Genomic DNA, 26,447 nt, shown 5'->3' with positions numbered 1-26,447 from the left:
TTGAATTGAATTGAATTGAATTGAATTGAATTGAATTGGATGTACCTATTTACGTACATAAAGTGAGCATGAATGGGCCTTTACATCGAATAGAATAGATCTATAATGTCATTAGTCACTTTTCCATTGGACATCTGTGTAAAACTTTACCAATATTTACTAAATGTCGAAAAAACAGAAGTGCATAATGTTTTTTCCATTAAATCACAAATGCGATGATTTATTTATTATCGCAAGATGACACGAGAAGTCATTCCATAAATATGGCGACAAACGTAAATATGGTGTTGATTTACAGATATATTAATTATTATTATTATTATTATTATTATTATTATTATTATTATATATTACCCCTCTATCTCGTACTAAATTAAAAAATGATCGGGTTTCCTGGTGTGTCCACACATACCGCGACATGTTTCTTCTTCTTCTTCACTTGTAACGTCCGTCAACATCTGTTTTGTTTTTTTTTATTCACCTGACTCTAGTTGCGAAAAAAAGGTCTTTCCATTGCAGTTTTGCGTGATATACCATTTGCACTACACCCCGAAAAACCACCTCTTGCCAGCGCAAAAAATTTTAATCAAAAAATGAGACTTTTGGCGAAATTGTCGTTTTTCCATTAGGTACATTTTTACGCACAAGTTATATTTGTGCAATTTGAGGGTCAATAGAAAAGCGACTACTGCCACAGGAATAATGAACGTACGTCAACATCCGTTTTTTTAATTCCCCTGACTAGGTGCGAAAAAAGGTCTTTCCATTGCAGTTTTGTATGATATACCATTTGTGCTACGCCCCGAAAAACCACCTCTTGCCAGCGCAAAAAATTTTAATCAAAAAGTGAGACTTTGGGCGAAATTGTCATTCTTCCATTTAGGTACATTTTTACGCGCAAGTTATATTTGCGCAATTTGAGGGTTGTACTAAATTTAAAAATGATCGGGTTTCCTGGTGTGTCCGCACATGTTTCTTCTTCTTCACTTGTAACATCCATCAACATCCATTTTTTTTAATTCACCTGACTAGTTGCGAAAAAAAGGTCTTTCCATTGTAGTTTTACGTGATATACCATTTGCGTTACACCCCGAAAAACCACCTCTTGCCAGCACAAAAACTTTTAATTGAAAAATGAGATTTTTGGCGAAATTGTTGTTTTTCCATTAGGTAAATTTTTACACGCAAGTTATATTTGCGCAGGTTGAGGGTCAATGGAAAAGCGACTACTGTCACAGGAATAATGAAGATTTGTTTCGCAGCAAAAACAATTAGTGCAAAAAAAAAAAAAGAAAGGACGATAGTTTTGCATGATATACCATTTAGCAGCCAAAAATGTGAAGCCACAGCTCGCAGAACAATAGAGAAGACAGTAAAGCATGAAAGGCCAACAGGTTAGCCCTTAAATGGTCAGTCCTTGGGTGTGGTACTGCACTGCCCCGGAGCAACGTCCAAACATACGAATTATTTGTAAATATTATTTGATCCAAGTCTGAGTACTTCCTTGTTTTTATCATTTCCTTTTCTTGTATTTGTGCGATCTATCCGACAGACGATCTGGACGTTTAGACTTTGAAGGTCTAACTGTGGAAAAGGAAGAACGTAGACTGCCGTGTGTGTCATCGTCTGCAAACATTTCACAGATTAAATTTAAAAAAGACCTCCGACACGAGCAGGGCGTCAGGTTCTCCTACCCCCTACCCCCCCTGCCCCCCCCACCTCGGTTCTTTCTTCTAAGGCCTTCCTTCCTTCCTTCCTTCCTCCCTCCCTTTGGACGTTTCCTGTTCTCCTGCATGTTCTCAAAAGAAAATGTGCATGTGCAGAAAAAAAAAAAAAGAGATTGCATCGTTTGACTTCATTAAGTCCATGATTTGTACAATTTGTTTCCTGGTTGTATTTGCTGATGATGAAACTCAAATTGCATCTGTTTCAGGTTTAAAAAAAAAAAAAAAAAAAGAGCTTGAATAACATTTGATCTCAGAGCCTCCACACCACAGTGGGTTCTGTGTGAGAACAGAGGTTCTGGAGCCGCCTGATCTGTTACCTGACTGTCTGTCCCACAGTCACCTGGACTGTACCCATACATCTGTATGAATATCAGTCCTTCAATAAAGAGGTATGACTATTCTGACCCTGCTTCTGTGTGTGTGTGTGTGTGTGTGTGTGTGTGTGTGTGTGTGTGTGTGTGTGTGTGTGTCAGATAACTTTTACATTTACACATGTGGCAGACACTTACATTATTTAGTCCAAATATCTCCTCACACTTAAAATAAGACAAAATCACCTAAAGACTAACTTTTCAGTCAGATATAAGAACCTATTTTTAGAAATAAATCTGGAAAAATCTTATTTCAAGAAATCTTATCAAGGTGATGTTCACCTGTTCTATTGGCAGATTGTATTTTTCTTGAATTTAACTCTTTTCTCGGTCCAGTCTGTCATATGCAGTCTGTACACATGTACTGTGTTCACATCTACTGTATGAATATGAGAGGATTCCAACACATGACGTCACACAGACACTACTGCTCCCTGCTGGTGGAATTAATAAAGTTTTCCACATTTGAATCTACTTCTACTACTGCTACTACTAGATTTGACAATGTAGGTCACTTACTATTCATTGACAAAAAACAGAATGTGGAAAAATCATATATATAATTAATACACAACATTTAGTTATCTACTTCAATTATTTTATCTGTCTTTTTAAGTTTTTATATGTATTAATTATTATATTAATTATTATTTCTAGCATTTACAAGGTTCAGCACTGTGACCCATAATAGTAGTGTGAAAACTGCCATGTATGTTTGTTTTATGTAATCTTATTATTATTATTATTATTATTATTATTTTATTGTATTTTTTATTTTAATTTCTCTATTATTTTTTAAATAAATGCACTATATATATATATATATATATATATATACATATATATATATATATATATACATATATATATATATATATATATATATATATATATATATATATATATATATATATGTATTAAAAAGTTAACTGACCTTCGGGGTGGACCCCCTACCGGACTTGGCCCAAATTAGATTGCCCTAAATTTGCACACCAGCGTCCAAACATCATTGTTTTTAAAGCACTTTTTTCCAATTATTTAGACAATTTGAAGAACATTATAAACTCTAAAGCAAGTAAAATTTAAAAACTATGTCAAGTATATAATGGTATTTAATTTACATAATTTCTATTTTACACCTCGAGCTTTTTTATTTTATTTTTTAATTAATTAATTAATTAATTAATTTTTAAATTTTATTAGTTAATTTTTATTTACTTACATCTGTTTCTATACATTGGAAATGTAAAATATATTGTAAAATGTGACTTTTTTTTAATCCTACTTTGATGTATACTATTATGTATATCCTCCTGAGACCCAACAATGCATTTTTGTCCTCTGCAGGGGACAAGAGTTTCACAGCTTTACTTAAAAAAATTAAATAAAATGTCCACTGGGAAAAAAAAGTATATATATATATATATATATATATATATATATATATATATATATATATATATATATATATAATTTGACAGTCTGTACTCGTCTGTACTTCCTGAGGAGACTCGGGTCCTTCAACATGTGCCAGAAAGTGCTGCTGGTGTTTTTCCAGTCGGTGGTGTCCAGTGTTCTCTTTTATGCTGCTGTCTGTTGGGGGGGCAGCATTAGAAAAAGGGACACTGCACGACTGGACAGACTGGTGAGCACAGCTGGCCCAGTGGTGGGACCAGAGCTAGTGTCCCTGGTGTCAGCGGCAGACAGAAGGACCCTGGAGCAGACCGGGTCCATCCTGGAGCAGACCGGGTCCATCCTGGAGCAGACCGGGTCCATCCTGGAGCAGACCGGGTCCATCCTGGAGCAGACCGAGACCGGGTCCATCCTGGAGCAGACCGGGTCCATCCTGGACAGCCCAGCGTCCAGTGCACAGGACAGTGACCAGCAGGCAGAGGAGTGTGTCCAGCTGCAGCTGCTGTCTGTGACCTGACCTCTAACAGGCTCAGGAACTGTCAGCCCCTGGACATCAGACTGGACATCTGACCACTGAGTGGTCAGGGGGGGGTCTGGGTCCACATTAGGACTGATCCAATGAGACTTTAAAATATCCAAGCACCTTATGTAGGTGGAACACACCTACTTTTCAAACCACCGTAGATCACTTACATCACTTTTTCACTTTATATTAATGTTTCACTTTATATCAATGCCCTAAAATGTTTAAATCCAACCAGAAGTCTGTATTTACAGTACTGTACAGAGGCTCTTTCAGAGGTAGTTCTTTAGTGTCTTTTACAGTTTATATACAAACCCTAATGTCAGCCTGGTACTAACCCACTGTTGTGTTTGGGTCTGTTTGTTTTTGTCTTCTTCTGCTGTATGTAAAGCTGCTGAACACTGGAATCTATCTATCTATCTATCTATCTATCTATCTATCTATCTATCTATCTATCTATCTATCTATCTATCTATCTATCTATCTATCTATCTGTTTCTATCGTGTACCTGTGTCATCATGTCGTTTCCCATCAGTTTCCAATCAAGGCAATTATTTAATGAATTTAAAAAAAGAAAATCCAAAACTTTTTCTATTTCCTGGGTCTCAGGAGCATATATACTGTTCAACTGTTCATTGTTCAATTAAAAAAAAAAAAAAAAAACTTGGCCCAAATTAGAATAAGTGGGCGTGGTTTTTAATATGCTCCTCGTGACGCCTGCGGGAGGAGAGGATCAGCTGCGACGCGCACGAGGAGGAGAAGACATGAGGATAAGTAGAGTCTGAAACCACAGAAGAAGAAGAGGAGGAGGAGGCTGCTCCACTATGCGTGTCCTTCAGTCTGGGTGTACACTCTTCCAACACTGACTCCGTCCACACTCTGCGTGTTTGAGCTCCACGCGCGCCGTCATGTGGACACTGTGGCTCTTAGGGCTCCTCGCGACCAGCGCCGCGTCCGCGAGACCAGAGGAAGCACCGGGGGACGACGGAGGAGGAGAGTCCGGTTCAGGGATGCTCCAGCCAGGTAAGAGTGGACCAGCACCTGCCGGGGCACGGAAAGACTCCAGGTTTACTCCAGTTTAGTCTGAATAACACCAAGACAAGTGTTAAAAAAAAAAAGTTTTTCTCTGTGTTTTGGCTTCTTTAACACATGAATGAAGTGTCTGATAGTGACATGGTCAAAAGAAGAGAACACAAATATATGAATAAACTGTAAAATAAGGCGAAAAAACAACTGTACTGTGGCAGGAATTTAAAAAAAAAAAGTGTCTGTCCATGACTCTTCTTTATCCTCATTAGACCCAGAAATGCAAAAATAAAGAAAAACATAAAATACATAAATTGAAAAAATAAAAAGTGTATCATGGTGTTTCCAGTCAAGACACTCATTTAAAAAAAAAAAAAAAAAAGTTTTTCTCTGTGTTTTGGCTTCTTTAACACGTGGATGAAGTGTCTGATAGTGACATGGTCAAAAGAAGAGAACGCAAATAAATGAATAAACTGTAAAATAAGGCGACAAAACAACTGTACTGTGGCAGGAATAAAAAAAAAAAAGTGTCTGTCCATGACTCTTCTTTATCCTCATTGGAGCCAGAAATGAAAAAAAAAAACAAAAAAAAAACCATAAAATGCATAAATTGAAAAAATATAAAGTGTATCATGCTGTTTCCAGTCAAGACAGTCATTTTTTTTAACAAAAAGAAGTTTTTCTCTGTGTTTTGGCTTCTTTAACACATGAATGAAGTGTCTAACAGTGACATGGTCAAAAGAAGAGACCACAAATAAATGAATAAACTTTAAAATAAGGCTAAATAACAACTATACAATGGGAAGAATAAAAAAATGTCTGTCCATCATTCTCCTTTATCCTTTTTAGACCCAGAAATGCAAAAAAAAAAAAAAAACACTCTAGTGTAAAGAACATTCCATTAAACTACATAAATTGAAAAAATAAAGTGTATCATGCTGTTTCCAATCAAGACAGTCAGTTAAAAAAAAAAAAATGCAGCTTTTCTCTGTGTTTTGGCTTCTTTTCCACATTGGTGACGTGTCTGATAGTGACATGGTCAAAAGAAGAGACAAAAAAAAAAACAAACGAATAAACTATAAAATAAAACTAAAAAACATCTGTACTCTTCCCTTCTTCCTGTACACCTGACAGTGGTTCTCAGGCTTCTGCAGAGCTTGATGATAGGTGTATTATTAGAATCAGGTGTGTTGGAAGAGGAATCCATCTGAAACATGCAGGAGGACCAGGACTGGACAGGCCTGCTTTAGACGGTGATGTGAGAGTGGAGCGTTTTTAAGATTTTGACTCTGGAAGGTGGTTTCACTTTTTTGCATTTTCTTTTTTTTAATTTTTTAATTTTATTGTTTTATTTTTGAGATTCTACAACACAGATATGTAGAACATAGTGTGAGTTGTCGTCCTGTATATTGTCCACTTTTTCCATCCATCTTCACATGTGGCTTGCTGTAGTCTTGCCATATATGAAAGTCTCTCCATGTTGTGAATTTCTTCCTTAATGTGTCTCCAATTTTTTAGGCTGGGGGGGGTCCTCTTTAACACCATTTTCAGAAGTTTTTTTTTGTTTGACACCAATCCCTGATACAGTTTGGGTATCACTTTTTCTTTGTTGTTCTTTCACGCTTTAGCCACAATGTCAGTCATCTGTTTTTTTAACACCTGGGAGGTCTGGTCTTACAAAGTGATGTCATGAAATCGCATTGTATGTGACGCCAGTTTATTCCTTTGGCATGCTATACGTATGCATTTTCATCCTTTCGCGTGTTATTTAACGCCATTTGATGGTATGCCAATGCGCTAGCTGCTAATCACTAACCCTAAACCTAACCATAGCCCTAAACCCAATCCTAACCGCTAATCGCTCTAGCGGCTAATCTCCCTAATTGCTAACCCTAAACCTGACCCTAAACCTAATCCTAGCCCTAACCCTAACCGCTAATCATGCTAGCCGCTAATCTTACTAATCTCAGTAATCTTGCTAATTGCTAACCCTAATCCTGACCCAAAATCTAACCCTAAACCTAACCCTAACCACTAATCGTGCTAGCCGCTAATCTTGCTAATCTTGCTAATCTCACTAATCTCGCTAATTGCTAACCCTAATCCTGACCCTAAACCTAACCCTAGCCCTAGCCCTAACAGCTAATCATGCTAGTCGCTAATCTTGCTAATTTTACTAATCTCGCTAATAGCTAACCCTAATCCTGACCCAAAACCTAACCCTAACCAATAATCGCGCTAGCCGCTAATCTCAATAATTGCTAACCCTAAACCTGACCCTAAACCTAACCCTAATCCTAACCCTAACTATTAATCGCGCTAATTGCTAACCCTAAACTTGACCCTAACCCTAACCACTAATCATGCTAGCTGCTAATCACGTTAATCGCTAACCCTAAACCTGATCCTAAACCTAACCCTAATCCTAACCCTAACTACTAATCGCGCTAATTGCTAACCCCAAAACTTGACCCTAAACCTAACCCTAACCGCTAATCGCGCTAGCTGCTAATCGTGGTAATCGCTAACCCTAAACCTGACCCTAACCCTAACCCTAACTACTAATCGCACTAATTACTAAACCTAAACTTGACCCTAAACCTAACCCTAACCACTAAGTGCGCTAATCGCTAACCCTAACCCTAAACCTAACCGCACTAGCTGCTAATCGTGCAAATGGCGTGCTATTTTACGTGGCGTATATATACATGCTGAAAGCTTATAATATGCACAGATAACACCAATTAAAAGTGGCGCGTTATCTGTACGCAGTTCATATCAGGTTGCGTCTTATCTCCTTTTGATAGTGATCTCTAATCTGAAGGTACGCAAAGAAGTCACGATGTTCCAACTCAAAGTCCCATTGTACTTTTTTTGGTACATTTTCATCCCCCCAAAAACCCCATTACCGTCTAAACTAAAGGCACATCTGATCAAACATTTTTCATCCGAGCATGTTGTCGTGTAAACTGGGCCTTAGATTTTTTTTCGGCGTTGTTCTTCCAAAAACCCGTTCCAGCTCTCTCACCTGTGGAAGCTGTCGGACGCCCGGCCCCGTCAGCAGGTTGATTTATGAGTCTCATATCATCAGCTGCAGATCGTTACAGGATTTGCTGCCGGGAGCCGTCGGCGTCCAGATGAAACCCTTCCACTCGTGCTCAGTCTGCCCTTCAGCCTCAGTCCCATTAAATCTGCGTTGGACTGTACCAACACAAACAGTCCTTTACAAGCTGCTGCCAAAACCAAACATAAACAGTAAAGATGCGAAAAGGCTTTTTACGACCGGGCTGCGGTATTTAATGACACGTTTGACTGTATTAAATAGACTTTTCAATGGAAAACACAGTCTGTTTACAGCATTTATGCATCAGACTGTTAATATTTGATCAATCAACAGGTCTGCTCATAAAGCTGGGGCTCCTCATTAAAGAACCAGCTCCACGCTTTAATGTGTTTTTGAGCTGCAAACTTAATGATATGGCTTCACTGTTACGCAACATGAAAATGTGGTGTTTATATTTGGACTGTTGTGTTAATTTAAGGAATGTTTCAGCCTCCTCGTCCGTGCGTTCACGTCAATATGTCATTTATTTATAGAATCTGCTCCTGCTGCTCTTGTATTTATTGTTTGTCCACCAAGGTTATTATTGTTAACGAAAACTAACGAAATGACGAAAAATGGAATTGCAAAAGCATTTTTGTTAACTGAAATAAATAAAAACTATAATTAAAAGAAAAAAAAAAAACGATAACGAGCTGAAACTGTATTGTGTGTTTACAAAACTAACTAAAACAGATAAAAATTATGGATAAAATTATCTCTGGTTTTGTCTTTGTCAAAAACTAATGTATCAAGGATCAAATGTATCAGAAATGTGTCAAACTGAAGACCCCTGTACCGAAAATGTATCGAACCAAAGACCCCTGTACCGAAAATGTATCAAAAATGTATTGAACTGAAGACCCCTGTACTGAAAATGTATCAAAAATGTATCGAACCGAAGACCCCTGTACCAAAACCGTATCAAAAATGTATTGAACTGAAGACCCCTGTACTGAAAATGTATCAAAAATGTATCGAACCGAAGACCCCTGTACCAAAACCGTATCAAAAATGTATTGAACTGAAGACCCCTGTACCGAAAATGTATCAAAAATGTATCAAACTGAAGACCCCTGTACCAAAAATGTATCAAAAATGTATCAAACTGAAGACCCCTGTACCAAAAATGTATCAAAAATGTATCGAACCGAAGACCCCTGTACCGAAAATGTATCAAAAATGTATCAAACTGAAGACCCCTGTACCAAAAATGTATCAAAAATGTATCAAACTGAAGACCCCTGTACCAAAAATGTATCAAAAATGTATCGAACCAAAGACCCCTGTACCGAAAATGTATCAAAAATGTATCGAACTGAAGACCCCTGTACCAAAAATGTATCAAAAATATATCGAACCAAAGACCCCTGTACTGAAAATGTATCAAAAATGTATCAAACTGAAGACCCCTGTACCAAAACCGTATCAAAAATGTATTGAACTGAAGACCCCTGTACCAAAACCGTATCAAAAATGTATCGAACTGAAGACCCCTGTAGCAAAAATGTCTCAAAAATGTATCAAACCAAAGACCCTTGTACTGAAAACGTATCAAAAATGTATCAAACCAAAGACCCTTGTACTGAAAACGTATGGAACCGAAGACCCCTGTACCAAAAATGTATCAAACCAAAGACCCCTGTAGCAAAAATGTATCAAACCAAAGACCCCTGTACCGAAAATGTATTGAACTGAAGACCCCTGTACTGAAAATGTATCAAAAATGTATCGAACCGAAGACCCCTGTACCGAAAATGTATCAAAAATGTATCAAACTGAAGACCCCTGTACCAAAAATGTATCAAAAATGTATCAAACTGAAGACCCCTGTACCAAAAATGTATCAAAAATATATCGAACCAAAGACCCCTGTACTGAAAATGTATCAAAAATGTATCAAACTGAAGACCCCTGTACCAAAACCGTATCAAAAATGTATTGAACTGAAGACCCCTGTAGCAAAAATGTCTCAAAAATGTATCAAACCAAAGACCCTTGTACTGAAAACGTATCAAAAATGTATCAAACCAAAGACCCTTGTACTGAAAACGTATCGAACCGAAGACCCCTGTAGCAAAAATGTATCAAACCAAAGACCCCTGTACCGAAAATGTATTGAACTGAAGACCCCTGTACTGAAAATGTATCAAAAATGTATCGAACCGAAAACCCCTGTACCGAAAATGTATCAAAAATGTATCAAACTGAAGACCCCTGTACCAAAAATGTATCAAAAATGTATCAAACTGAAGACCCCTGTACCAAAAATGTATCAAAAATGTATCGAACCAAAGACCCCTGTACCGAAAATGTATCAAAAATGTATCGAACTGAAGACCCCTGTACCAAAAATGTATCAAAAATATATCGAACCAAAGACCCCTGTACTGAAAATGTATCAAAAATGTATCAAACTGAAGACCCCTGTACCAAAACCGTATCAAAAATGTATTGAACTGAAGACCCCTGTAGCAAAAATGTCTCAAAAATGTATCAAACCAAAGACCCTTGTACTGAAAACGTATCAAAAATGTATCAAACCAAAGACCCTTGTACTGAAAACGTATGGAACCGAAGACCCCTGTACCAAAAATGTATCAAACCAAAGACCCCTGTAGCAAAAATGTATCAAACCAAAGACCCCTGTACCGAAAATGTATTGAACTGAAGACCCCTGTACTGAAAATGTATCAAAAATGTATCGAACCGAAGACCCCTGTACCGAAAATGTATCAAAAATGTATCAAACTGAAGACCCCTGTACCAAAAATGTATCAAAAATGTATCAAACTGAAGACCCCTGTACCAAAAATGTATCAAAAATATATCGAACCAAAGACCCCTGTACTGAAAATGTATCAAAAATGTATCAAACTGAAGACCCCTGTACCAAAACCGTATCAAAAATGTATTGAACTGAAGACCCCTGTACCAAAACCGTATCAAAAATGTATTGAACTGAAGACCCCTGTACCAAAACCGTATCAAAAATGTATTGAACTGAAGACCCCTGTAGCAAAAATGTCTCAAAAATGTATCAAACCAAAGACCCTTGTACTGAAAACGTATCGAACCGAAGACCCCTGTACCAAAAATGTATCAAACCAAAGACCCCTGTAGCAAAAATGTCTCAAAAATGTATCAAACCAAAGACCCCTGTACCGAAAATGTACTGAACTGAAGACCCCTGTACTTAAAATGTATCAAAAATGTATCGAACCGAAGACCCCTGTACCAAAAATGTATCAAAAATGTATCAAACCGAAGACCCCTGTATCAAAAATGTATCAAACCGAAGACCCCTGTATCAAAAATGTATCAAACCGAAGACCCCTGTATCAAAAATGTATCAAAAATGTATCAAACCGAAGACCCCTGTACTGAAAATGTATCAAAAATGTATCAAACCGAAGACCCTTGTACTGAAAATGTATCAAAAATGTATCAAACCAAAGACCCTTGTACTGAAAACGTATCGAACCGAAGACCCTTGTACCAAAAATGTATCAAAAATGTATCGAACCGCAGACCCCTGTACCAAAAATGTACCGAACCGAATTTTTTCTGTACCGTTAAACCCCTAGTTTTAACTGATAAGAATGATGGAAATGCGACATTACTGTTTTCAGTTAAGTTGTCAGGGGTTTTTGGATCAGCCTCTAGTGGCCATCATGGGTATTACACTTAGACGTACTTTATTTTGGGGCAGAGGTCATGTTCTGTTGGAAGGTCCAGACTGCCTGTGGATACTTCTGTGTGACAGCCCTTGGTTAAACCCTACCCCAGTGCCTGGGCTGTTCAGTGCTCTACTGACTTGGCCTCAGTTGAATAAACCCACGGGGCTGTTGTCGTTGTTGTCTGGCTGTGAAATGAGCTTCAACTGAGATGACAAATTAACATGAGTGTTCGTGTCTATGGCTTTAAAGATGTTTGCAGACATGACGATGACACCAAACACCTTCAGTTGGTATGAAACACATGTGGAAGCTGACGCCAGACGTCACAACTGTTATTGAATCACAGCGAGTGCTTTCATTTTTACCAGGTGGCTTCAGTTTAACCCTTAAAGACCCAGAGCTACATCTGTGTCAGTTCAGTGGTTTGAGAAATTTAGATTTTTAATGTTTTGACAGATTTTTTTCACCTATTGGGTCAGAACACGGTATTTGAAATCTCTCTGACAGGACATTTTAGAGACAATTTGACAGATTAGTGTTGTTAAATGACCCACATTTTTACTTGTAAATTCATTTTTACTTTAGTTGAACCATAAGGGATTATCCAAAACAAGGAGCTACTTTATACTGAAATAAATGTTGAAATGGCAAAGTTCACAGTCTGACGGGACATTACTGTGTTCTGACCCTATTAGAAATGTGTCTATACTTATAATTAGGCCTGTAACAGTACACATACTGAACTGAACCGTTTCGGTACACACCTGTTCGGTTCGGTACACAGCTGTACCGAAACAGCACAGTATGATGAGAAAAAGAAAAAGGAACAAAAGACGTCGTTCGATGTGGAACTTTGAATCCGCGCAAGTTTCACATGGACTTAATAAAGGAGTACACATTGACCCAAAATATGAAATAGCAGCTGATATAAGGTTAAAAAAAAAACCAACAGATATGATGTGAACCTGGAAGGAAGAGACTGAAGACCCTCCACCATCAGTCCAGTCCAGTTTGGATCAGTTCAGGTTCAGGTGAAAGACAACAACGAGGAAAGAGACGTTAATAAGACGGACGTTGTTTGGCCTCAAGGAACTACAGTAGTTCGAACACACTTATACTAGCTCTGTCTGTCTGTCTGTCTGTCTGTCTGTCACACACACTGTATAATAAAGGAATAAATACAACGTTGAAAGTATGTAAAGTTTCACTTTTGTTTCACGACAGCGTTCATTACGTTAGTTATGGACCGCACCCCCAGGTGTATAACTGCACACCCCCGGCTCCGACAAAAAAAAAAAAAAAAAAAAAATCCCCCGTGCACAGACACACACAAATACACACAGTGTCCTAAACAGTTTGTTTTCTGTCCTAAAATAAATAATTTGGTTCATTGTGTTGTCAAAGTTTCTCTTCAGTTTGTTTCAACAGAATACCAGCTTACCCTCTTGTTAATGTTGCACTTCATGTGGAATTTTTTTGTTATTTTTATGCAGAATGTGAACTGACAGAACTGTGATTAGATTTTTCTTGTTTGTTCGAAACTACCTTTCAGGGAGAAGTGCAATACTAATGTTTAAAATACATTTAGTAAGATTAATAATTTATTTTATTTTCTATTTGATTTGTAGCAGCAGAATTATGTTATTCCTGTTTTTCTATATTCTATTGTCTCCAAAAATTGGGGGAAAAATGTTAAAAAATTCATAAATGCATTAATAGACATTTTCAGGGGTTTTCTTTCTTCACGTACCAAACTGAAAAAAAAACAAACCGTGGCTTTGAAAACCGAAAACGTACCGAACCGAAAATTTTGTGTATCATTACAGGCCTACTTATAATGGTTCATTTTTTTTACCCAATATTTTTACTGAAGAAAAATAGGACACTTCCAATCACAGAATTACAATTTAACTTCCTTTTTTTCTCCAAGTATAAACATTTATGTATATAGACACACGTTTACACACATACAGTATATGCATGCACACAAAAACAGCTAATGAAAGAGCACTCTAATTAGAGTGTAGCAATAAATAAATAAATTAAATAGAATAAAATGTATAATGAAATAAAAAAATTGTGCCCTCCCTGAAACAATGGTCCATATTTTAATGGTTTGTAACATGTAAATAGTTACAGATATCAATATAGCTACTATTGATCACTGATAGGAAGTCATATATGGACTTTCATTTGGGTCCATGACCTTTGACCTTGAGTGACCTTGAAGGGTCAAACTCAAGGTCACCAATGTGTAGATTTCAACAGTCTTCTTCTCTGAAACTACTGGTCGGATTCATTTCAAATTGTTTATGTACCATCCTGCAGATAATGTCTATAATAGGGTTGCAACTGACATTGTGTTTTTGTTTTGTTTTTTAACCCTGCAATATATATATTATAATATGAAAAAATCCTAAGGGGGATATAATACAGTGGTTTCCAGCCTTTTTTTCCTCGTGACCCCATTTTAACATCACAAATTTCTGGTGACTCCAGACATTTAAAATGTAGCTTTTTTTTTTGTTTTTTTTGGTAAAATTCATTTGTTTTTGACCATGAAATAGTTTGCAATACTGTGTTGCAAATAAATGTTAATTTTAGAGGACATTTAGTTTATATACAGGGTGGGGAAGCAAAATTTACAATATTTTGAGGCAGGGATTGAAAGACAGTGTATGACCAATTAGTTTATTGAAAGTCATGAGAATTTATTTGCCACAAGAAAATGTACATAATAGAAAATGTTTTTATTCTATGTGTCCTCCTTCTTTCTCAATAACTGCCTTCACACGCTTCCTGAAACTTGCGCAAGTGTTCCTCAAATATTCGGGCGACAACTTCTCCCATTCTTCTTTAATAGTATCTTCCAGACTTTCTCATAATAGTTTTGCTCATAGTCATTCTCGTCTTTCCATTATAAACAGTCTTTATGGACACTCCAACTATTTTTGAAATCTCCTTTGGTGTGACGAGTGCATTCAGCAAATCACACACTCTTTGACGTTTGCTTTCCTGATTACTCATATGGACAAAAGTTTCTGAAAAGGTATGGATAATAGTGTTAGGTATGATTGTGACATCAGTATGTGTTTGGTTTCAAAACAATTGACGTAGTGCCTGCTGAGAAAAAACAACTAAATGTTCATTGTAAATTTTGCTTCCCCACCCTGTAATGTATATTATTCTGGACGGAGGCAGTAAATCCAGGTGTAGATTACTGCACAAAGGGAGAATAGCACTTTCCTTGGTCAGGATATGTACAGTCAGTCCAGCTTGGATTTACAAGGCTGACAATTAATACTGAACAAACAAGAACTCAAACTATGAATTATGAAAGAGCTGCAGCATCTGAAACTGACCACAATGAACATTTGACAGATAAACAGAACCACAGTGCTTCAGTTTCACACTCACAGTTTGTCATGTCTGTTATGGATTGTGATTGTCTCTCTCAACTCACCATATATTTTTTATTTGTAAGTTTTTATTGTTATTTTTATCAATTACTAGAAATTTCAGGCGACCCCATGTGGGGTCCCGACCCCAAGGTTGAACAACACTGATATAACAGCTGTGTGGCACCGACGTAAATAGTCAAACAAATTAGTTGTGTTTCCTCTCGTTGTGGTGACAGGTGTAAGACACTGTCGACACAAAACAAATGTTTCAGTTTCATCCTTCTTGTAGCCAAAATAATTCAGGATAACTGACATTGCTTTTGTTTTTTCGCACCAACTCTTCATTTTCGGTGATTTTTTTATCTTGTCCGTTGCTCATTTTTCAATGATGTTACCAGCGATTCGCTCCATGTGCAGGGGCGTGGTCTGCTTCGGTAAACTGATTAAGAATGACAGGGATTCTTGCCGATACACAGCCCTATTCCATATATCAATATACAGGGTGTCCCATAAGTCTCCATACATAGGAGACATAATACATAGGGTTCTAACATGTATTTCTTTATATTTCTTCTTTATAGTTCTTCAGCAGTGGAGGACACGCATTGAAATGTGTTCCTGACAAAATGGCAGTCATATAGAGTATATTATATAAATAAAAATGGTTTATGTCAAGAAACGTTTATTTTTCCTGTGTATGGAGACTTATGGGACACCCTGTAGTTCCTATTGATCATTGATAGAAGTCATAAATGGACTTTGATTGAATTAGTTGAGTTCTCCTCCAGTGAAAGTCCCGCCCACTTCTATAGTTAGATTGATCTCTTGTGTCAGAACCACAGGACTGGAACACAGAACAGAACCTGACAACCTCACACTTTCAGCTTTGTATTGATTCTGGATAGAACATGACGCTAACATACAGGGACACTGGTTTTATTTGTTGTTGCTTTCACCGGATGCTTGTGTGTTTGTGTAACACTGAGGGTGTAATGGTCTTGTGAATGGTTGTCAGGTTTTTGCAGATACTAAAGCGTTTCCTGATTCTGATCTCATTTAAGAGCTCATCAACACCTGAACATCAGTTCTTCTAACAGAGGAAGTGTATGGCATTCATCACCACAGTGTTTTTATGTGTTGATAATAATGTTTACTTGTGGTTAAATGTTCTTTATGTGTCGACTGAAGGGGAATGTTTACAGATTTGGCCTGATGAACAAATATTTACTCCATAATGAACACGTTAAACTAAACTGTGATAGAATAACATCAGGATGTAGGTGTGGGGGAGCATCTAATGTTAGAACAGGGGTGTCAAACATACGGCCCATGGGCCAAAAAAGGCCAGTCAAAGGGTCCAATCCGGCCCAGGGATGGATTTGTGAAATGCAAAAATTACACTGAAGACATTAACAATAAAGTATGTTACAGTCATTTTAGTTCAGGTTCCACCTTCAGACCAATATAATCTGAAGTGAGTCAGACCAGTGACATACTATCATAACCTATAAATAATGACAACTCCAATTTTTTGTCTTTGTTTTAGTGTAAAAAAGTAAAATTACATGAAAATGTTTATATTTACAAACTAGAAGGACTCGGAGAGCGCAGACCTCCGCCAAGGCTGATCAGTGGCCCCCCCCCCCGTGGGCCCCCCCACCCCCGATCACCACCAAAATTTAATCATTTCTTCCTTATCCCATTTCCAACAAACCCTGAAAATTTCATCCAAATCTGTCCATAACTTTTTGAGTTATGTTGCACACTAACGGACAGACAAACAGATAGACAGACAGACAAACAAACAAACAAACCCTGGCAAAAACATAACCTCCTTGGCGGAGGTAACTATCCTTTTAACAAAAAACTGAATAACCTGAACAAATATGAACAAACTGAAATGTTTCCAACTGGTTCCACATTCAGACCAGTATGATCTCAAGTTGATCCAACCAGTAAAATATGATTATAAAAACCTATAAATAATAAAAACTACAAATGTTTCTGTTTGTTTTAGTGCAAAAAAAGTAAAATTACATGAAAATTTACACATATAAAAACTATCCTTTCACAAAAAACATGGAAAAACCTGAACAAATATGAACATGAAAGACCAGAGGTGTGGCCCACCCATGGGCCAAAACCCAGGACCACCAAAGGGTCCAGTCGAGCCCGAAGGATGAATTTATGAAATGGAAAAATTACACTGAAGATATTAATGGTGTCAAACTGGTTTTAGTTCAGGTTCAGACCAATATGATCTCAAGTAAAATATTATCATAATAACATATAAATAATGAGAACTCCAATTTTTTCTGTTTTAGTGCCAAAAAAATAACATTAAATTATGAAAATATTTACATTTATGAACTATTCTTTCACAAAAAAATGTGAATAACCTGAACAAATATAAACAACCTGAAATGTTTCAAGAGAATTAAGTGTATTTTTTATCAATATTCTGTCTGTTATTAAATGTTTTGTGTATTTGTAGATCCACTGTGATCTGTAAGTTGTAATGCACATGTGTAAATGGTAAACTGAGGCAGAATCTTGGTAAAATTGCACTTATTTTTCTTAATACATTTCAGGTTGTTCACATTTTTTTAACAGATACTTTCACGTTTTCATGATCCACTTGAGATTATATTTATTTATTTTGTTCTTTTTTTGGCTATTTTCTATGTTATTTATTATTTTGTAAATTTTCTTATTCACTTGTGTTCATTTTGTTGCTTGTTTGATCCTTTTTTTACTGTATTTTAGTAGATTTTTTTGCTTATTTTTTCAAATTTATTGATTATTTTGTAGTTTTTTTTATTGTTTTTTATCTATCTATCTATCTATCTATCTATCTATCTATCTATCTATCTATCTATCTATCTATCTATCTATCTATCTATCTATCTATCTATCTATCTATCGTTCTATCGTTCTATCGTTCTATCTATCGTTCTATCTATCGTTCTATCTATCGTTCTATCGTTCTATTGTTCTATCTATCTATTCTTCTATCTATGGTTCTATTGTTCTATCTATCGTTCTATCTATCTGTCTGTCTGTCTGTCTTTCTGTCTAAAAAATAAGGTGAAAGTGATTGCATTGATCGATTATCATAACAAAAATGTACATGAAATCATGAAATGGAGTAAATTTACACGCCACTTTTAATTGGCGTGTTATCTGCATGCATTATAAGCTTTTTGACACACAATCAAATGGCGTTGAATAACACGCAAAAGGCTGAAAATGTGTAGGTATGTCACGCCAGATGTCGTAAGAACTGGTGTGACATGCAACACGATTTCATGAAATCAGTCTCAAATGTTTCAAACTTAGAATAATTCTCATTTCACTGCCCAGACTGACTATATGTGATAAAGTCATGGGCTTGTTTTTTTTTTTTTTTTACTAAAGTGAGGTTTTATATCAGGGGTGTCAAACATGCGGCCCAGGGGCCAAATTCGGCTCGCCAAAGGGTCCACTCCGGCCCCTGGGATGAATTTGTGAAATACAAAAATTACACTGAAAATATTAACAATCAAGGATGTTAAAATAATTTTAGGTCAATTAATTCTGAAGTAGATCAGAACAGTAAAATACTATCATAATAAACTAGAAATAATGAAAACTGTAAATTTGTCTCTGTTTTAGTGTAAAAAATGTAAAATTACTCAAAAAGGTTCACATTTACAGACTAGTCTTTTACAAAAAAAAAAAGTGAAAATCTGAAATGTCTTAAAAGAAGTATGTGGAATTGTAATAATATTCTGCCTGTTATTTAATGTTTGGTGTATTTGTAGATCCAATGTGATCTCTAAGTTGTGATTCACGTGTATAAATGATAAACTAAGGCGTAGTATTGTTAACATTGCACTTATTTTACTAAAGAATTTTCAGGTTGTTCATATTTGTTTATGTTATGTTCAAGTACAATTCGTAGGTGTAAACATTTTAATTACGGAATTTTAAGTGTATTTTTGCATGTATTGTAGGATATTTAAGCATATTTAAGTGTATTTTTTATTTTATGGAGTTTACTTTTTTCACTCAAAAGTTCTTATCCTATTGTTTATATTATTTCACTGGTCCGGCCCACTTTAGATCAGATTAGGCTGGATGTGGCCCCTGAACTAAAATGAGTTTGACACCTGTGTTTTATATGAAAATAGTCCTGGTGTAAATAGTTGTAGTCCAGAACAGTGAAGTCCATCTGTCATAGCTGAACCTGTGACGTGGTCCGTCAGGGTTCTGGGATCCCCCTCTGAGGTCTTCTGCCTAAAGTCACTCACCTTCATACTTGAACCTTCTCTGACTGCAATGAATCACATCCATATGAAACATTCCTCTTGGCCCAGGTTTGATGTTTGATGAATTGCGTTCATTTACACGATGACGTTCAGGCCAAAATTCCTCCGCTCTGATTTATCTGTTCGACAAAGGTGTCATTGTGGAACCGCCGGCTTTTAAGTCTCCATCTCTGCACAACTTTAATCCCATCTGACATGAATCAACGCAGGGTCATCGTGGGTTTGGGTTCAGAGGAACATGTACAGATATGAAGTCAGATTACAGTCGACTGTCCACGCATTCATGGGACTGAACCTGGGAACTTTTACCTGAACCAAACTAAAATGACTTATCATATATGGACAAAAGTATTGGGACATGTTGAATTCAGGTGTTTCTTTTCTAACAGTGGTCTGGGATACAAAACAATAACCCTTAAATAACCCTTAAAGACCTAGAACTATTTATTGGGTGACTTCCAAGTAAATTTTTCTTTGTAACTTTTTAAAGCAATTTATCACTATTTATTATAATATTATGCTCAGCATTTTTTTTTTTTGGTAAAAATCAGGCATTTTATATATATTTTTTTTTACTGATCATGTCGATGTTTATCAAAGTTTATTATATCAAAACTGTAGGAAAAGTGATTTAAAATAAGACAAGTGTCCAATTGAAAACAATGAATGAAAAAGCACTTTTGGTCAAACAGAAAACATGTGGTTAAACTTTAATCAATAGACACTATGTGGACAAAAGTATTGGGACACGTTGAATTCAGGTGTTTCTTTGTCTATCAGGGCTCTGGGATACACAACAAAAACCCTTAAATAACCCTTAAAGACTGAGAACTATTTATTTGGTGACTTCCAAATGATTTTTTTTTTTTTTTTTTTTTACCTTTTTTAAGCAATGTATCACAATTTATTACAATATTATACTCAGCATTTGTTTTTGTTTTTGTTTTTTGTTTTTTTAGTAAAAATCAGACATTTTACATGTTTTTTTTTTTTTTTTGCTGATCATGTAGATGTTTATCAAAGCTCAAAGTTTATTATATCAAAACTGAAGAAAAAGTGATATACAATAAGCATGAAAATAAGTGTCCACTTGAAAACAATGAATGAAAATGGACTTTTAGGAATATAACATATAATATAATAAAATAAATAACAAAACACTTAAACATAAGACATATAATACATATTCTAAAAGGGGTTAGAAGAAGTACAACTTATAAACTCCCACCCCTTCTCCTTATATAATTAATAATAATAACCTTCCTAGTCTAAGCATATCTCTACTATATACTATAATATGTCTGATACTTATTAAATAATTTGTTTTCTGGCTTTATATTATTATGAACAAATATAATATGATTTACATGAACACATAATACAATAACACATATATGTAAATATATATTCATACACACATACCTATACATACACATACATATACCACATACTTGTCCATCCTTATAACCCCCAGTGATACCCAACACCTCCGTCATCCTTGCACCTCTGAAAAATTGCGTCTTTGTCCCTCCTTTTAAATTCTCAATGAAACAAGCTCCAACTTGCACCTGCAAAGCACTAATGCACTCAGACCAGACAGCATTTCATCTCAGTTGTACCTTCCATAGTTCTATTCCAACTGCTGCCTCTTCAGGGTTGTGTTTTTTTTTTTACCCCTCAGCCATCCTCCATCAGCGTGGACATAATTACTCTTCAGTAAATCCTCTCATCTCCTTCATGGTCGGTGTTTAGGTGCATCTAGTGAAGTTCTTTGGGCGTCCTTCATTTTCAAGGTCAAATTTGGACGGCAGTGTTGACCTACATTTTCCAGGTGTTTCGGGGTCAGTGCATGGCCACGGGGGCAGCAGGGCAACAGGGGTGTAGGAGCAGGGTCAAGGAGGGGTCATTACTAGGGGTGTTAGAAAATATCAGTTCTTCGATATATTGCAATATTTCATTTCATAATACTGTATCGATATTAAAAGTACTGTATCGATGTTTTTAGGTATTTATTCAAATGCAGATGCTGTGGAAGTTCTTTTTTTTAATTTATTATTATTTCACATTCTTGTTAAATAATGTTATTTCCTTTGTTGGGATCACACAAAAATAATGTTATGGTGTTAGTTATGAATGAATAGAATATGAACATTTGATCTTAAACTGTAATGTCTGTAAAACATAATGTAAGTTTGAACACAGGAACATTTTGTGATATAAAATTAGATCCTGTTGCGATCAAATAAAAATGTGTTTAGTATTTGTGCAGATTTCTGGTGTAATTCAATTCTTCCAAGAAATAATCATTTTTAAAGAAGAAACAAACAAAAAAAATTGCCTTTTTATTGGTACCATGATATATCGTGATATATCGTATCGTGATCCTAGTATTGTGATTTGTATCTCAACACCAGATTCTTGCCAATACACACCCCTATTTGTTCATCTAAGGTAAAATATACAGAAAACTAGAAAAAAACCAACTTAGGCTACCAATTAATATAGTACGATGGTGTATTAGGGCCACATAAGAAATAAAAAAAACCTGGTCACTACAAGAATAAAGTCATTATTTAACGAGAATAAAGTCATACCCACTCATCGAATAATGCAGAACCTGTAACATTTTGTGAAGTTCTACTTTTATTTGGGGTTTACGCACAAAGGCCAAATACTGAGTCTATTCTCCAATCAACACATTATCATTGGTCTAAGGACTTGGAAGAGAGTTTGCACACATTTGGGTTTGTTTTGTTGTAAGAACTGAACTGATTTGTAGCAAATTGCCGCTTTTGTGGAGGAGAAATTGAAGTGTTCAGCTGTAGGACTATCAGTGGAAACACCACAGAACTGTACAGAGAGGGTTTGTGTTTCTGAACAAACTGTGAGGATTCATACTGTGAGTTTTGGAGTCCAACAGAAGGGGAAGTTGCTGCTTTGCTTGTTGCCTTTGCTGTAAAACCGGAATCTGTTGAATTTTGAAAATATTCCGACTTTAATCTCATAAAAGTACGACTTTATTCTCATTAATTAACGACTTTGTTCTCATTAATTAACGACTTTTTTCTAGTTAACTGAGTTTTTTAAAACTACAACTTTATTCTCATTAAATAATGACTTTATTGTCGTTAGTTGACAACTTTATTCTCATTAAATAATGAGTTTTGTAAAACTACAACTTTATTCTTGTGAATTAACGACCTTATTCTCGTTACATAGTGAGTTTTTTAAAACTACGACTTTATTCTCATTAAATAACGACTTTATTCTCATAGTGACAAGTGTTTTTATTTTCTTATGCGGCCCTAATAAGCCGTCTTAATATATCAGTTCAGATAATACTAAAATACGGGGCCCATTGAGGGGAAAGGACAATCTGTGATACAATCTATATGTGCATAAATTAGAGCTTTACAAAAACAGTAGTTAGTGCAGAGGTCTGTAGTGGTGTTATCACTGTTATTGTTTCCCATTCTTTGACTCGACAGTGTTGTGTAATCTTATGACCAGGGGAACAAAAGAGTTTAAGAGTCTGTTTGTGTGGCTTGATCCAGACCACAGGGCAAGGACACAGGATTTATTTATTTTTTTAATTCTCTTTTTATTGCAAGAATTCAGATTTTTTTCATACATTGAAAAAACAAACAAATACACAAACTATACACATCCAGAGAGTGGGTGTAAAAAAACCCCAAAACAAAAACATTTACAGCAGCTCTTCATAGTCCATACAGGATCTCAAAGTAAAGAATTAATGTAGAAATAAAGATAAATAAACACACAAAAACATATTTCCTGCAGAGGATTTTGGGTTCATATTCATGCATTCATCTCAGCAAAATCAGATCTCAAAGGCTTCACATATCTCACCCATCCCTCCCAGTGTTGCACAAACAAATCTTCAAATTTACAGTGAAAGTTATTCTTTCCATCCTATAAATTCCCATGGTTATGTCTATACAATTATTTGTCTGTTCTTCTTGTGTCATCCATCGTTTAGTTATTGCCTTTTTTCCTGCAGCTGATAATATGCTGAATAAGAATCTGTTTATGTTTTTGACCTCTGGAGAAATGTATCCCAAACACATGGTTTTAAAATGGCTTTATGTATTTCTTTCCAATAATGGTTAATTTTTGGGACATTCCCAGAATATGTGGAAATGATGTGCAGTGTGGCAGCTGCAATTCCTCCAGCACTGTGAATTCCCGTTTGGAAAAGAGTGACTTATGGCTAGGGGTAATAAAGAGGACACAGGATTTTTATTTATTTATTTATTTATTTATTTATTTATTTATTTATTTATTTATTTATTTATTTATTTATGTCAGCAGCTTTTTGCTCCTCAGTTCATTCTGTTGCTGCAGTACCGTCCACGTCCACTAGGGGGTTTACTGCCCAGGTTTGAGTGGCAGCTCTGTTTCCAGTCGTCTTATTAAATCCACAGTTGATCCTGTTACAGCAGATATGTGAGTCCTGTAGAAGGAGAGCAGCCTCCTGTGACCTCTGACCCCAGCAGATCACTATCTCAGCTGCGGGGAACAGTTGTGTGATGTTCAGAGGTGTGTGCGTCGTCTATCTGCTCGGCCGCTGACTCACCGGCTTCAGAAGTGGAAATGACTGGTTGACCTTTGACCCTGTGTGTGAGAGCGTCAGTGCAGCTCTGACTGCGTGAAGGACCCAGCGCTCTTTTCAAGTGCACTTCAAATGGGACTCCAGGAAGTCTTCATGTCATAGAGCGGGCTGTAAACCTTTAATATTTCCAGTATTTTCTGTAAATATGCCTCAGATCAGGGGTGTCCAACTCATTTTAGTTCCGGAGCCACATCCGGCTAAATTTGATCTGAAGTGGGCCGAACCAGTAAAATAATAACATAATAATATATAAATAATGTCAACTCCAAACTTCTCTCTGTATCTTAGTAATTGGGGGTAGAAGTACATAAGTTTTTACTTTTTCCTACTCCTTTTTGAGCATGTATAATTCCATTTCCTTTGTTTTCTTTATATGATTATTATTATTATTACTATTATTATTTATGTATTTATTTTTGTGTTTTTTTTGCTAATCAATCATTTATGTACCAGTACTTATATTTTGTTGGTTGATTTTTGTTTTTATTTCATTGTCTACATGTTCAAAATAAAGATTTCATTCATTCATTCATTCATTCATTCATTCATTCATTCATGTTTTAGAGCGAAAAAAAATACACTTACATTATGAAAAGGTTTGCATCAATAAACTGTCATTGCAAAAGATATGAATAACATGAACAAACTGAAAAAAATAAGCGTCATTTGAACAATATTCTGCCTCAGTTTATCATTTACACAAGTACATTATAACTTACAGATCACAGTGGATCTACAAACACACAGAACATTTAGTAACAGGCAGAATCTTGTTAAAATTGTACTTACTTCTCCTAAGACATTTCAGGTTGTTCATATTTGTTCAGGTTATTCACATTTTTTGCGAAATTATTCTTTGTTTTAGTGTAATTACATGAAAATATTTACATTTACAAGTAGAAAACTTTGGAGTTTTTATTATTTATATATTATTATGATAGTATTTTACTGGTCTGACCCACTTGAAACTGAATTGGTCTGAATGTGGAACCTGAACTAAAAGGATTGTTAGTATCTTAGTGTAATTTTTGCATTTCACAAATTCATCGCAAGGGCCGGACTGGACCCTTTGGCGGGCCGGATTTGGCCCCTGGGCCACATGTTTGACACCTGGGCTTCAGGTTGTTGCTGTGAGTCTGTCGGACACCGAACCAAACCTGGAAGTCAAAGTTTAGATCCATGGAAGACGTAGCATCTCACCTTATGTTGCCCCTGCACGGAGCAAACATACCCACGAAGAAGAGATGGACAAAATGGTTATTTGCGTTTAATTTTTCCCACAGTTTGTCAATAGTTTATGCCTCCTCTCTGAATTGAAAACTTCCTTCTAAGGCTACATTCAGACTGCAGCCAAATGTGGCCCAAATCAGATTTTTTTGCCCATATGTGACCTGTATCTGATCTGTTAAAGACAGTTTGAACAGCACTAATCCCACCCAGGCCACTTTCATATGTGGTCCTAAATCCAACACATATCTGATATTTTGATCAAGGTCTGTTTTTTTTTAGTTTCGGTTTTCAAATGCACAAGACACATACAACAATTGTATCCAGTTCTGATCCACCTGCCCTCCCACCCATCCCACCCACCCCAAGTACTGGACCGTCATTAAATGTATTCACAGTCAGATATTACGTACAAAAATATATAAATCCCCTTCAAACAAAGTGCATGTACACACACACACACACACACACACACACACACACACACACATATATATATATATATATATATATATATATATATATATATATATATATATATATAAATGCAAAATACATAAGTTGATATTATAATAAATGATGATAAATTACTCAAGAAAGGTTAGATAAAGAGAAAAATTTGGTTTGGAGCACGCAGCACAAAAAATATTTTAGAAATTTAGAGGTAGAACATTTAAAACAAGAAAAACACTCAGAGAGCGGAGACCTCCGCCAAGATAGATCTGCCACCCCACTCCCCCCCCCCCCAATCACCACCAAAATGTAATCATTCCTTCCTTGTACCAGTATCAACATTTCCTGAAAATTTCCTGAAAATCCATCCATAACTTTTTGAGTTACCTTGCTAACAAACAAACACGCATGCACGCAAACACACAAAGCAAAGTGATCACAATACCTCCTGGCAGAGGTAATCATAGTCATGGATAAAAAAAAATAAAAGTAATGTTGAGATAAATTAAAGGTGTGGGAGACTTTTGTCACCAGTTTTTCATCACATCTGTCAAACCTCAGTCATATCCTCAGTATCATGAA

General features: G+C 36.0%; 1 protein-coding gene across 1 annotated transcript in view; it reads left to right on the top strand.

Annotated features, from left to right (window-relative positions):
- The first annotated feature begins 4,766 nt into the window (after positions 1-4,766).
- LOC115429148 (collagen alpha-3(V) chain-like) overlaps positions 4,767-26,447 on the top strand; it is a 133,567-nt gene continuing 111,886 nt past the window's right edge. The window contains exon 1 of the mRNA XM_030148396.1: positions 4,767-5,058. Within this exon, the coding sequence (XP_030004256.1) occupies positions 4,944-5,058 (115 nt within the window). The 5' untranslated portion in view covers positions 4,767-4,943. The remainder of the gene's footprint in view (positions 5,059-26,447) is intronic.

The sequence above is a fragment of the Sphaeramia orbicularis genome, chromosome 12 (assembly GCF_902148855.1).
Source record: "Sphaeramia orbicularis chromosome 12, fSphaOr1.1, whole genome shotgun sequence".
Taxonomy (NCBI): domain Eukaryota; kingdom Metazoa; phylum Chordata; class Actinopteri; order Kurtiformes; family Apogonidae; genus Sphaeramia; species Sphaeramia orbicularis.
Note: the sequence above shows the minus strand (reverse complement) of the source record. Positions and strands in the feature narration are given on the sequence as shown.